Raw genomic sequence first — 13325 nt, forward strand, 5'->3', positions numbered from 1 at the left:
TATTCATTTTTAATATATCAGACTAATTTTTTTTATTTTTGAGTTTGAATAATACACACTTACAGAATGTTGTCAGATACAGAAAAATCGTGTGTGTGTGTGTGATATATATATCAAGAAAAGGCCTCCAAATTTCTACAAATTTATCCATAGACAACTGACTTCTAAAAGATATATATTCAAATACAGAAAGAGCCTGTAGGCCTCCAATCCAATGCACATGTGTGGGTGGGGTCTTGTCCTTCCAAGCTTTAAAAATGTAACGTTTTGCAACTGTTAGGGCATATATGAAATACCTACACTGACTGTATGAACATGTGAATGTCTGTAGTGTTGTTAAAGTTAGCTTGACTTTGAAAAATGGTGAAACTGCTGTAATGAGGTAACATGCAACCCCATCTCTCACAATAAACTCAAACTCTGTGTGAACCTGTGTGACTTTTTTAGAAGACACTAGTAGGCCAGGTGCTCTACAGGCCAGCTTATGTGCAAGGAGGTTACAGCTGATCTGCATTTAGTGACTTTCCCTGCCTTGGACTCTAATCTAGTCATGTGCCTTACAAGACATGAACATCAATACCTCTCAGCATATCGCAAAGTTGATAATGTCTCTTCATAACACATGTCTGCTGGACTAATAGCTGCAATCTGCAAATATGCAAAGAATATTAATGTGGGTTAGTTTTCATGTATTGACAGTAATTGAGAATGCTACTTACAGAATAGCGATTGGCAACTGGCAGTGATCTTGGCCAAATATGTACCCTCCTTCCCTCAGTGATGCCCCAGTTTGCATTCATGTTTTCCTTCAGTAGCTGTATTTCCAAAATAGCTTGGGATTGCTTGTAGAAAGTGATGGTGTGAACCAAATAAAATGTGAAATTTGTTTAACAATTCACCTCAGTGCAATTATTTGCCCAAGCAAAAAATCACAGGATCTGGCAATGAATTTTTCCACACCTCACAGTGATGAAATTAGAGAAAACGAACAGAAATATAGATTTTGGAGGTCATATAGTTCAGCCACATGGCCTGGAATAATCTTTCAGTTCTAAGATGATGCACCACCCTTAATTCTTAGGTATTCAAGGATCCATGAAGAAGCCAGAATCATAAGGTCTTATGATAAACATGCTGGTATTTGAAATGCATTTTTATATGTTTGTATTGCCTGTTAGTGGCTTGAAATTCCACCAAAGAAGAAAAGAGGAAAATGTCTTTTGTAACACAACAGAAACTCCCCTTCTTCCACAACATGATAACTTTACCATGATAGTTCTGCTGTTCCCTCCCAGAGCAGACTGCAAAAGTTTGGTAAGAACAGAATCTCTATAGGGGATGTGCAACACTTTCTTTCCCATAGCAGCCTCAGCCAGAGTGCTAGAAGAAAAATAAATGAGAACAAAGAGAAAGATGAGCAAGAGTTCACTTTCTGGTGCAGTTTGTTCATAATTGTCACAATTATGAACTGCACATTACCAAGGGAGGTGATGGATTCTCCCTCACGGAAGATCTTCAAGCAGAGGTTCAACAGGCACCTGCTGGAATTGCTGAAGGAGGATTTCCTGCTCCAGGCAGGGGTTGGACTAGATGACCTTGTGGATCGCTTCCAAATCTATGATTACCAGTCAAATGAAATGCCCATGCTGGGCATGTGGCAAAGTTAAAAGGGACTAAGAGTTTCTAATGTAACTGTGGTTTTGGAGGACCAACCATTTAAGCTTACTTAAATGGTGTGAAGAGAACAAGGACTGATGTCCAGGAAGTTCTCAAGTAGCAGTACTTTAAAGAGATCAGCTTAATGATCAGACACAATCACTCAAAAAAAAAAAAAAAAAAAAAAAAAGATGAGCTGAAAATGCATCTGTCACCAACTATGAGAACCACCACAATACCCCCCTGAGTTTCTAAATCCTCTAACTTCTGGAATAGAGATAACATTCATCTCTTGCTCAGGGAGATTTCAGAGTTTGAATTTTTAAGATGGAAGATTTAACATTTTTGTTTTTATAAAGCTCCACTAGTGTGTGCAGTACTTTAAAGAGTAACAACTAAAAAAACAGCTCCCTGCTCCAAGTAACACACAAGAAAAATTGGTGTGGACCTATTAAATGATCTAAAATAAGTCAATCAATGCAGGTCTATTGCCATTTTTACAATGCAGTATTCAAGGCAAGGATGGGTCACTTGACTAAAATTACTTTCCTACCTGATAACATTTCCTAAGGTAGTTAAACTCAGATTTACACGTGTTCCTTCCCTCAATCTGTCACCTTCAGATCCTGAGGATTTTTGTCTTTCACTTCCTGCCAAGTCCACCAGATTTATAATGGATTGTTTGGTCATATCTTCTTTTAGAAAAATCTGTGAAAAAAGCATTGGGAAAGGAAAACAAGGGATACAGTACACCAGAACCATCACCAAGGCAAGCCCCACCCATGAAGCTCTCATTGTTTTCAACAGCATTTGTGGAGGGGAAGTTATTGGTGGATTGTAGAGATAACAGAGATAACAGTAATCACAAATTGACATGACTATAAGTGATCAGACACAGAAGTGGTGAAAAATGTGTGTTCCCATAAACATAGACAGCAAAAACTGTATTGGTTCACAAGTGAAAACGAGTTGCAACCCACATATCAAAAATATAAAAAAGACTTCTTGCATTGCAACTCCAAGGACAATGTAGCAAACTCACTACGTATGTGTTTTATGGTTTTAGGAGCTCCTTCCCTACATTCAGGAAGCATACTTTTTTCTCCCTCATGGAGAGAATTGAGGGATGCTAAAGTATAATTGCATAACATCCAAGTCTGATCCAGCCAAGGTAAGAGTCTTGCTGGATCAGACCAAGGGCCCATCTAATCCAGTTTCCTATATCTCACAGTGGCCCACCAGATGCCTGTATCCTGTTGCCACTCCTTTGAATTGGGTATTCAGAGATAGGTTACTTCTAAAATGCAGAGGCTGCATAGAGTTAATCACATATGCCACAATATGAGAATGTAAATCTACACTATGGGAAAATAAAGTTTCACTGCCTATAGTATATATTCCGCTCTTCCTGCCTCTATAGACTGCCAAGCTGGATGACAGGCAGCTGAGCAGTACAGGAGAAGCATACAGGTGTGCAGTCCTAGCATTATGCTTAAAGCCAAGCCCAACAACCCTTTGTCCAGGTATGCCACAAACCCCTACTGCATGTGCTGCATAGCTCTCATACCACAGGTTAATTACTTGTAGTCTAATTGTAATAGGCCCCTGGTCTGATGGTGCAAAACACACAGGAAAATTGCATACGTCACACAGAATCCAACACAATTGGATCAAATTCTCTCCTTAGAATTTGAGTTCTGTACCTGTTTGAACTGGATGGTGATGACCATGTGAGAGCGACTGCTGGTGGCATTCATGCTGGTGGATGCCGTGGTTCTGATTTTGGTCCCTTGCTCCATCAGCCTCTCAATTTGTGCGTAACTGTCACAAGGCACCAGCTTCAAACCGTCTACATAGAAGCCTTGTTGCTGATCTTCCCTGACCTTTAGCCCACCTGGCTTCTTAATTTTAGATAATAAGTCTATTACCTGGGATTGTAGACAAAGGATGGGAAGGGAGCTGCATGATTTGGGTAATATTTCAGATTGAATTAACAAACAGTGTATCTTAAGAACATTGTTGCCTTTTTAGGCTGGGTCAAAAAACTCCAGCAACATCACCAGCATTAATCAAACATTCTTTTTGTTGTTGCTGCTGTTCATGTAGCTGCACCTTTGACATAAAGAAATACTAGAGGCTTATGTACACTTGAAAATTATTTTTTGTAACAATCGTCTCTCAGTGTGTAGATCGGGTGAGAAGGCCAGAAATATAGATGGCATGTGATCTGAAACACAGGCATGAGCGTGCAATTTTATATTTTGTGTGTGAGAAAAATTATATGTATTTAATTATTTGATTTTTTCCTGTTAACCACTTGCGATGAAAGAGTTAACAGATGTGGATTCTGTGGCGGATTTTCCCTCCAATGTCTGAGGTGCTCTAGGCCCAAAGGGGAGCCAGCCAAATGGGGGGCTGGGGCCAGAAGAAGGGCCAGAAGAAGGTCTCCAGGCCTGAGATAGACACACTCTCTCTCTTCTTCTGCATGCCTCAGACTGGATAAGACAGGAGAGCCACTCTCTGGTAAGCAGCTGGGGAGAGCCCCAGGGACATAAAGAAGGGACCAAAAACAAGATAGGCACATTAGGTTTTGTTTATGTTAGTTTGTCCTCTTCATCCAGAAGTTGGGAGCTCTTGGTTGCCTCAAGTTTACACTAGGTCGAGTTGGGACCCAGGCTCTCCACCTCGTCTTGGCCTGCACATGGATGTTTCCCTGCAGTCAGCCCCACTCAGGGGACATTTATTTGCAAGAACTCAAGCCTGTTTAAATTGTGTTTTTTCCCTCAACTTTTTGTTCAAAACCTTTTCCTGTTCTGGGATCAGTGGATTTGTCAGCCCCCCCCTTACAGGTATTACTGGCAGTGTTGAGAGCATTTTAACAACCCTGCGCAGCTTTCTTGGGGAGGGGTTTTGCCCAAGGAACCCCTTTGGGAACTGGATCTCTTGGACTGGTGGCATTGAATTAAACCTACCAGGTCTTGTCCCACCAAGCAGCATGTTAAACCAATTGGAAGAGTGGGGGATGAGAAGGGAGTGAACGCTTGGCACTAGTCATCACTGCCCTGCATCAGCAGGGTCATCCCTGGAATCCCCCGTCCTCTTGTATGACACTGCTTTGGAAACTTTTTTTGTTGAAAAGCAGTATATAAATACTGTTAATAATAACATTTGTTATTGCCTTCAACATAACATTTGTAACATTTGTATAGCATTTGTTCTGCCTTCCAAATGCGTGTGGCATAAAGGGCCAGAACAAGGATGTGGTCAGCCTGGCCAGCCATTTGATGTGGCCTCAGGAAACAGGCTTTGTATATTTAAAGGAAAAGAGTTATTTTTGTGGGAATCTACCAGTTTGACTTGGAATTGACTTTCTTCCCTCCTTACTCCTGCCACTCACACCTCACCCAAAGTGCTATTAGAGTAGTGTTCTCCACCTATGGGCTAAGCTTAGTTGCAGGAGATCCAAAAAAAACCAGAGACAGGCCTGTATGTAGAATAGGTTTCTCCAGTGCTGAATACAAATACAGAATACAGTTTTATCCTACAACCTGCCAGATATTAAATGCTAAGCGTGTGATCTCGTGCAATATCAAGTTATGCCATGGTTAACAGAAATCAATCAACGGCCTGGAATTTCAGTGTAAAATTCCGATTTTATTTTGAAATGTTAAAGCCCTTCTGAAGAGTGTTCAACTCTGTGTCAGGGCTGGTTGGCTCCGGAAAAGAAAGGGCATTAGAACAGAGTTCTACACATTGAGTTACCAAATGGCACCCTCCAGTGGCTTATACAAAAAAGAAATGCCTAAGGAAAAATTAACTGATTCAAATTACCTGTTCATTATATATTTCCAGCATACTAAATGTAACCTGCAAATTGAAAAGGGAAAGACACTATTAACAATGATAACAGTTTCACTGATTTGTTTGCTAGTGAAGTCTATGTGCAAATCTGATAAAGACTGAATTGCATCTTCTCAGTTATAGAACATTTCCATCAACATTCAATACTTGCTAGTCCGGTTTTATTTTATCTAGCTATTGAAGACAGACTTTTTAAAAGAAGTTTTGTAAAAAGGGACAAGTTTAGTTTTTTGTTCAAAACTAAAATTGCCCCCTATACAACAATAAAGCCCAATGCAGCTCTGATGCAGCTTATACTTTTGCAGAAAAGCACTAAACAACCATGACCTACAATAGAAATAAGGTCAACTTGCCAAAGGAATCTTTATATGTTGACTGAATGAATTAACCTCTATGTACTTTTGTGATTTCAGTTTCCTTCAAAAGGAACTTCATTTTTTGAGGCTGCTGTCAACACACACTCTCCTCAAGTGCAGAATCTTGGATATTCTCAGGTGATTTCAAGGACCGCAAGTTGAAAAAGCATCATTACCACATATCACCCTTTTCCCTCGATTGTTCTTTCTTTCTTTAGTCCCTCCGCTGCTATGAGATCAGATTGTATGTCATGCCTCAGCCCTGTAGCAATGCCTTTCATTTCCACATGGAATTTTGTGACTCTGAACCACGATGCAACCATTACGTCAGAATTTACAATATAGGGCACAATCCTAACCAGGTCTACTCAGAAGTAAGTCCTGTTTTGTTCAATGGGGCTTACTCTCAGGAAAGTGTGGTTAGGATTGCAGCCTTTGTTAAAAAACACAGTGGTGGATTTTACAAGTTTTTTGCACAACTTGAAGATACCTGATATTGCTTGTTCTTCTCTTGGTTCTGAATTGTTTTAAAGAGCTCTTCACATACCACCGGAATGATGCCTCTGTTTGTGCCATATCCAATCATTGAATAGCTCTTCCCTGAGCCAGTCTGACCATAAGCCAAGAGGGTGGCATTGTAACCTTGCCAAGCACTGTCCAGAACTCCTTGGCCAAGGTCACGGAAAACTTCCTTCTAGAATGAGGAGAGCATTTCTTTTAAAAATTACACTCAATGTGTAGAAACGAGAGATAAGCAGACACACAAAGCTAAGCCCAATGTACATCCATGCCAGTGCTTTCACTGTTCACTCTGTTGGGAATGAAAGCACATTCAAGAAGTCCTTGTGTGCATCCAGTGTTCCCTGCATATACCAGGATGGGAAGGGAAACAGTGTTACCTTCTCTCAGCTCGGGAGCAGAGCATCTCTCTGAAGGTGCCTCTGCCCAATTTCCCCCTTTTATCATGAATTCCACTTTTATTCTTATTTAATTCTGCACTAATAGTTCATAGGAAAGAAAAACAGACATTAGTGTTTATGCCTGCAGCATTGCGCTGCAATAGAAAATGCTTTCAAGTCTTTCCCTGTGTGTTACCTGCCCTGCATATTTGCTGTTTGGCCCTGCTGAAATGAGCTTGCCGTCTGGGTCTTTTACAAAGCCGTTGTGTGACCAATAAGCCAGATCAAAGGTAAACATTTTCACGTGACTTGGATTCTTGGGATCACGTATGTTGGTAGTGCTGGAATTCATGGAAATCACACAGCGACTGCCTGCATTCTTCTCTCTCTGTTGAAATGAAACTGCTGAAAGTCAATTTTTAAAGCACAAGGAATTCCATTTGCTAACTCCAGCTTGGACCACATCATGCAACTCTGAAAGAAAGCTGGTTTTCATAAAGCAGGCATGCACACTTCATTCTTCATGCACTGAACTCATGAATTTTTTTGGGTGGAGTGGGGGGAAAAGAAAATTGTAGCTTAAAACCAAGAATAAAAACTGAACAGATATGAATGGTAATATATTGTCAGCATAATGCCATCCAAATTGGACTTATTTTAGAAATATTATGTTACCAGAGTTTTTGAAATGCATGAAGTGACAGTACTGCTTGATGCAGAATTTCCATGATATACAATAGTTTTCCAAATTAGACAATGCATCAACCATTTTGTGCTGGTGCAGTCTGTCTGTTTTGGTTCTTTTGCACAGGCACAATAGAGCTGGGCCAGCAAGAGCTGGCTTTTTCAACCTATAAATGTTTCAACTTCCAGACAAACCTCTGGAATAGAAATACAATAGTATGTATGCTGGGGTCTTAGCATATTACACATGGACACCCGCACACAGTTTCAGAGCACTTTAATAGACTACAAGTGCAATCCTAAGGATGCACTCAGCCCAGGAGGGTCACAAAACTGCCGTAAATCACATTTGTGTCAGTCCGCTGAGGCCTGATACAGCCTTCGTGGTTATGAAGGACAGTAAGTCCGTGTCGGCTGAGCCTGGCTGGCATGAAGGTCTGGGGGGGCATGGGAAGGGTGGAGAGGAGGTGGGGACAAAGCGTTTTGGGGTGGAGGGAGGGCGGGCCCATGGGCAGTTGAGCAGGAAGTGGGAGGCGAGACCAGGATCTGACAGTTATGCTGGATCCTAGTCATAAGAACATAAGAACATAAGAACATAAGAACAGCCCCACTGGATCAGGCCATAGGCCCATCTAGTCCAGCTTCCTGTATCTCACAGCGGCCCACCAAATGCCCCAGGGAGCACACCAGATAACAAGAGACCTCATCCTGGTGCTCTCCCCTACATCTGGCATTCTGACTTAACCCATTCCTAAAATCAGGAGGTTGCGCATACACATCATGGCTTGTACCCCATAATGGATTTTTCCTCCAGAAACTCGTCCAATCCCCTTTTAAAGGCGTCTAGGCTAGACGCCAGCACCACATCCTGTGGCAAGGAATTCCACAGACCGACCACGCGCTGAGTAAAGAAATATTTTCTTTTGTCTGTCCTAACCCGCCCAACACTCAATTTTAGTGGATGTCCCCTGGTTCTGGTATTATGTGAGAGTGTAAAGAGCATCTCCCTATCCACTCTGTCCATCCCCTGCATAATTTTGTATGTCTCAATCATGTCCCCCCTCAGGCGTCTCTTTTCTAGGCTGAAGAGGCCCAAACGCCGTAGCCTTTCCTCATAAGGAAGGTGCCCCAGCCCCGTAATCATCTTAGTCGCTCTCTTTTGCACCTTTTCCATTTCCACTATGTCTTTTTTGAGATGCGGCGACCAGAACTGGACACAATACTCCAGGTGTGGCCTTACCATAGATTTGTACAACGGCATTATAATACTAACCATTTTGTTCTCAATACCCTTCCTAATGATCCCAAGCATAGAATTGGCCTTCTTCACTGCCACCGCACATTGGGTCGACACTTTCATCGATCTGTCCACCACCACCCCAAGATCTCTCTCCTGATCTGTCACAGACAGTTCAGAACCCATCAGCCTATATCTAAAGTTTTGATTTTTTGCCCCAATGTGCATGACTTTACACTTACTGACATTGAAGCGCATCTGCCATTTTGCTGCCCATTCTGCCAGTCTGGAGAGATCCTTCTGGAGCTCCTCACAATCACTTCTGGTCTTTACCACTCGGAAAAGTTTGGTGTCGTCTGCAAACTTTGCCACCTCACTGCTCAACCCTGTCTCCAGGTCATTTATGAAGAGGTTGAAAAGCACCGGTCCCAGGACAGATCCTTGGGGCACACCGCTTTTCACCTCTCTCCATTGTGAAAATTGCCCATTGACACCCACTCTCTGCTTCCTGGCCTCCAACCAGTTCTCAATCCACGAGAGGACCTGTCCTCTAATTCCCTGACTGTGGAGTTTTTTCAGTAGCCTTTGGTGAGGGACCGTGTCAAACGCCTTCTGAAAGTCCAGATATATAATGTCCACGGGTTCTCCCGCATCCACATGCCTGTTGACCTTTTCAAAGAATTCTATAAGGTTGGTGAGGCAAGACTTACCCTTACAGAAGCCATGCTGACTCTCCCTCAGCAAGGCCTGTTCGTCTATGTGTTTTGAGATTCTATCTCTCATGAGGCATTCCACCATCTTACCCGGTATAGATGTTAGGCTGACTGGCCTATAGTTTCCCGGGTCCCCCCTCTTTCCCTTTTTAAAAATAGGCGTGACATTTGCTATCCTCCAATCTTCTGGCACCATGGCCGTTTTGAGGGACAAGTTGCATACCTTAGTCAAGAGATCTGCAACTTCATTCTTCAATTCCTTAATAACCCTTGGGTGTATGCCATCAGGGCCCGGTGACTTATTGATCTTTAATTTATCAATGAGGTCTGAAACATCTTCTCTTTTAACCTCTATCTGACTTAACTCCTTGGTCAGGAGGGGCCGTTCGGGCAGCGGTATCTGCCCGAGGTCTTCTGCCGTGAAGACAGATGCAAAGAACTCATTTAATTTCTCTGCCATCTCTAAGTCTCCTTTTATCTCCCCTTTCCCTCCCTCACCATCCAGAGGGCCAACCGCTTCTCTGGCGGGTTTCCTGCTTCTAACATATTTGAAGAAGCTTTTATTATTCCCCTTAATGTTGCTGGCCATGCGTTCCTCATAGTCTCGCTTGGCCTCCCCTATCACCTTCTTACATTTCTTTTGCCACAGTTTATGTTCCTTTTTATTCTCTTCATTAGGGCAAGACTTCCATTTACGGAAGGAAGCTTCCTTGCCCTTCACAGCCTCTCTAACTTGGCTGGTTAGCCATGCGGGCACTCTCCTGGATTTAGTGGAACCCTTCTTTCTTTGCGGTATACACCTCTGCTGGGCCTCTATTACTGTTGTTTTAAGCAGCCTCCATGCACTCTGGAGAGACTGGACTCTTTTTACCCTCTCTTTCAACCTCCTTCTAAGCAGCCTCCTCATTTGAGGGAAGTCCGCCCGTCGGAAGTCAAGGGTTTTTGTTAGAGATTTGCCCGGTATTCTTCCCCCAATGTGCACATCAAAACGGATCGCAGCATGATCACTGTTCCCCAATGGCTCAGTAACATTTACATCTCTAACCAGGTCCTGCGTACCGCACAAAATTAAATCCAGAGTCACCTGTCCTCTAGTGGGCTCCGTGACTAGCTGATCTAAGCCACAGTCATTTAGCACGTCAAGAAATCCGGTTTCCTTATCGTGACCAGAACACAAATTGACCCAGTCAATATGAGGATAATTGAAGTCCCCCATGATTACAACCCTGTCCTTCCTTGTCACCTCCCTGATCTGTTTCCTCATTTCAAGGTCCCCATCAGATTTCTGGTCTGGAGGACGATAGCACGCCCCCAGTATTACATCGCTGCACAAGCCTGGTAATTTAACCCACAGAGATTCTACGGTGGAGTCGGACCCACCTTCAATCTCTACTTTGCTGGATTCTATCCCTTCCTTAACATAAAGGGCCACCCCACCTCCAACACGCCCCTGCCTGTCCCTCCTGTAGAGTTTATAGCCCGGGATTGCGGTATCCCACTGATTCTCCGCATTCCACCAGGTTTCCGTTATGCCCACTATGTCAATATTTTCCCTTGTCACCAGACATTCCAGTTCTCCCACCTTTGCTCGTAGACTTCGGGCATTCGCATAAAAGCATAAAAGCATAGTCCTGTCCCTGAGCAGTGCGGAGCGACTCCAGGCTGCTCTGTTCTCTTTGGATCTGCGCCACCTCTTCACGCAGTGCAGATCCAAGTAGAACCATTGGGGCCACTGTGGCTCTCCCCGGGGTAAGGGGAATTTCCCCCCCCTTAACTTGGGCCAAGCGTCAGACAGCCTTCAGTGCAGGCCTGCCTGTTCCAGTGCAAATTAAGATTGTGCTGCCCCATGGTTATTGGGGCAGAAGCAAAATATTGAAGAATGCCTATAAGCTACTTGCAAATATTAAAGGTTGCACAAAAAAATATGGTGGAGGGGAAGAGACAAAGCAAACTATACAGTTTCAATTTCAATGGGTCATGAATGGGCTAGTAGTTCCTACCTTTTGACAAGTGTGTTTCATGGTAAGGTTAGTGCACAAATAGAAATTCTTGAGCACAATGAATCCAATCTGGAGACAGTGAAGTGCTAGGTAGGAATTAATAAATCAAAAAGCTTAAAACCACACAAGGTGGAAGCACTGGTGGTCAGTAGGAAAGCTGATCAAGGGTTGTCAACTTAGCCAAGGTAGGACTGAATTCCCTCCGATATTACACAACTGGAAGGGAGTTCCTGGAAAGCCAGCATCTGGGCATAGCGAGAAACACTTTGGCTTGTACCCAGCTGCAGCGTTTCCTTCAGAAAGCAGATCTGGCCACTACTATCTATGCCTTGCTCACATTTTGCTTGGGCTACCGCCATGAGGCTGACTTTGAACGGCATTCAGAAACTGCAACTGATTCAAAATTTTGCAGCCAGATTGCAGATGGGGTGGTGGGAGTATGCTTTGCATGAACTGCATTGGCTTCCCATTTCTCTCTAGCTTAAGTTCAAAGTGTGCGTCATTACCTTTAATGTAGTACAGTTTGGGCCCTGGACAGTAGTATACCTACCACCACACAAAGCTTTCATTCATTCAGACCCTTGATGGAATCTCTGCTACAAGTGCCTCGTCTACCATGGAATTTGCAATTACAAACTCACCAGCATCTAGGCCTTTCTTCATGGCAAAAGATGTGCAAGTCCCTTCGCCCATGCTGTTGACCATTCCTTGGCAGACTTCCTGGGTCTGCAGAAATCCTAGCAGCACTTGCCTGCCACAGGAGATGGAAATTTCTCTCCAAGGCTTTACCTTTCTCAGGGCAGGATACTTCTTGGTTTAGGCATATACTGTACTGGGATTCCCTGTCAGTCTTTGTACACTATTTGGGATTCCCCGCCCCCCACATACTTTTTGCAGTTCTGTTCTAAGCAGGAAGGTTACCCCAGAAGTTTTTTCAGTGACTGATTGCATGGTTACCCAGGACAACTCTTCCACTCAAAACCAGTGACAGGAGCGCTTGGGTTATCCCCTGCAAGCCCAACCAATCACCTTAATGCAATTCATTTGTGCTGAGTGGAGATAGGTCAAGTGTACCTCTGACTTGCCCCCTATACTACAAACTAAGTGCCACAACAAGAGAGGACAGGAGACTTCTCAACATGGTTCATGTCCCAAGGAAGGAAAGTGTCACGTAAACGGCACATTCCATATGCACCATTTATAGGATTTTGTGTATGGAGAGAAAAAATCATCATCAGCGGGGCACCTACATATTGGGATGCATGTGCTGGTGTGATGGCTTGTCCTTCTCAAAGCACTGTGCCTCCAGCACTCCCAACCCTGCAGTAATTGATCCAGGAACTGAAGCATTTTGTGTATATATATATTTTTTTTCATGTTTCTATAACAACCTGCCTCCAAGAAGCTCAAGGCGGTGTACATGGTTCCTTCCCTTCTTTTGTTCTCACAACAATCCTGTGACTTAAGTGAAGCTGAGATAGCAACTGGCCCATGGTCATGCTGGAAGATTCAAGGCTGAATGTGGATTTGAACCTAGATCTTCCAGGGTGACATCCAACTCTCTAACCACTGCACCATCCTGGCTCTCAGTTGGCATCTCCCTGAGGGGGGAATAATATTTTCCAAAAATTTGGGACCATTTCATTGGGAAACAGTGCACATCTGTTGTTGATCTCATAAGAACATAAGAACAGCCCCACTGGATCAGGCCATAGGCCCATCTAGTCCAGCTTCCTGTATCTCACAGCGGCCCACCAAATGCCCCAGGGAGCACACCAGATAACAAGAGACCTCATCCTGGTGCCCTCCCTTGCATCTGGCATTCTTACATAGCCCATTTCTAAAATCAGGAGGTTGCACATACACATCATGGCTTGTAACCCATAATGGATTTTTCCTCCAGAAACTTGTCCAATCCC

The 13325-nt window shown here is 43.5% G+C and overlaps 1 protein-coding gene across 1 annotated transcript in view; it reads right to left on the bottom strand.

Annotated features, from left to right (window-relative positions):
• The window catches only part of LOC136647516 (kinesin-like protein KIF28), a 33992-nt gene extending 21881 nt beyond the window's left edge, over positions 1–12111 (bottom strand). The window contains exons 1-8 of the mRNA XM_066623108.1: positions 11986–12111; positions 6969–7160; positions 6364–6567; positions 5488–5523; positions 3360–3584; positions 2210–2364; positions 1269–1380; positions 581–648 (exon numbers count right to left, since the gene is read on the bottom strand). Coding sequence (XP_066479205.1) covers positions 581–648; positions 1269–1380; positions 2210–2364; positions 3360–3584; positions 5488–5523; positions 6364–6567; positions 6969–7160; positions 11986–12111 — 1118 coding nt within the window. The remainder of the gene's footprint in view (positions 1–580; positions 649–1268; positions 1381–2209; positions 2365–3359; positions 3585–5487; positions 5524–6363; positions 6568–6968; positions 7161–11985) is intronic.
• Positions 12112–13325: the final 1214 nt, after the last annotated feature.

Source organism: Tiliqua scincoides, chromosome 1 (genome assembly GCF_035046505.1).
Source record: "Tiliqua scincoides isolate rTilSci1 chromosome 1, rTilSci1.hap2, whole genome shotgun sequence".
In the NCBI taxonomy this organism is placed as follows: Eukaryota; Metazoa; Chordata; class Lepidosauria; order Squamata; family Scincidae; genus Tiliqua; species Tiliqua scincoides.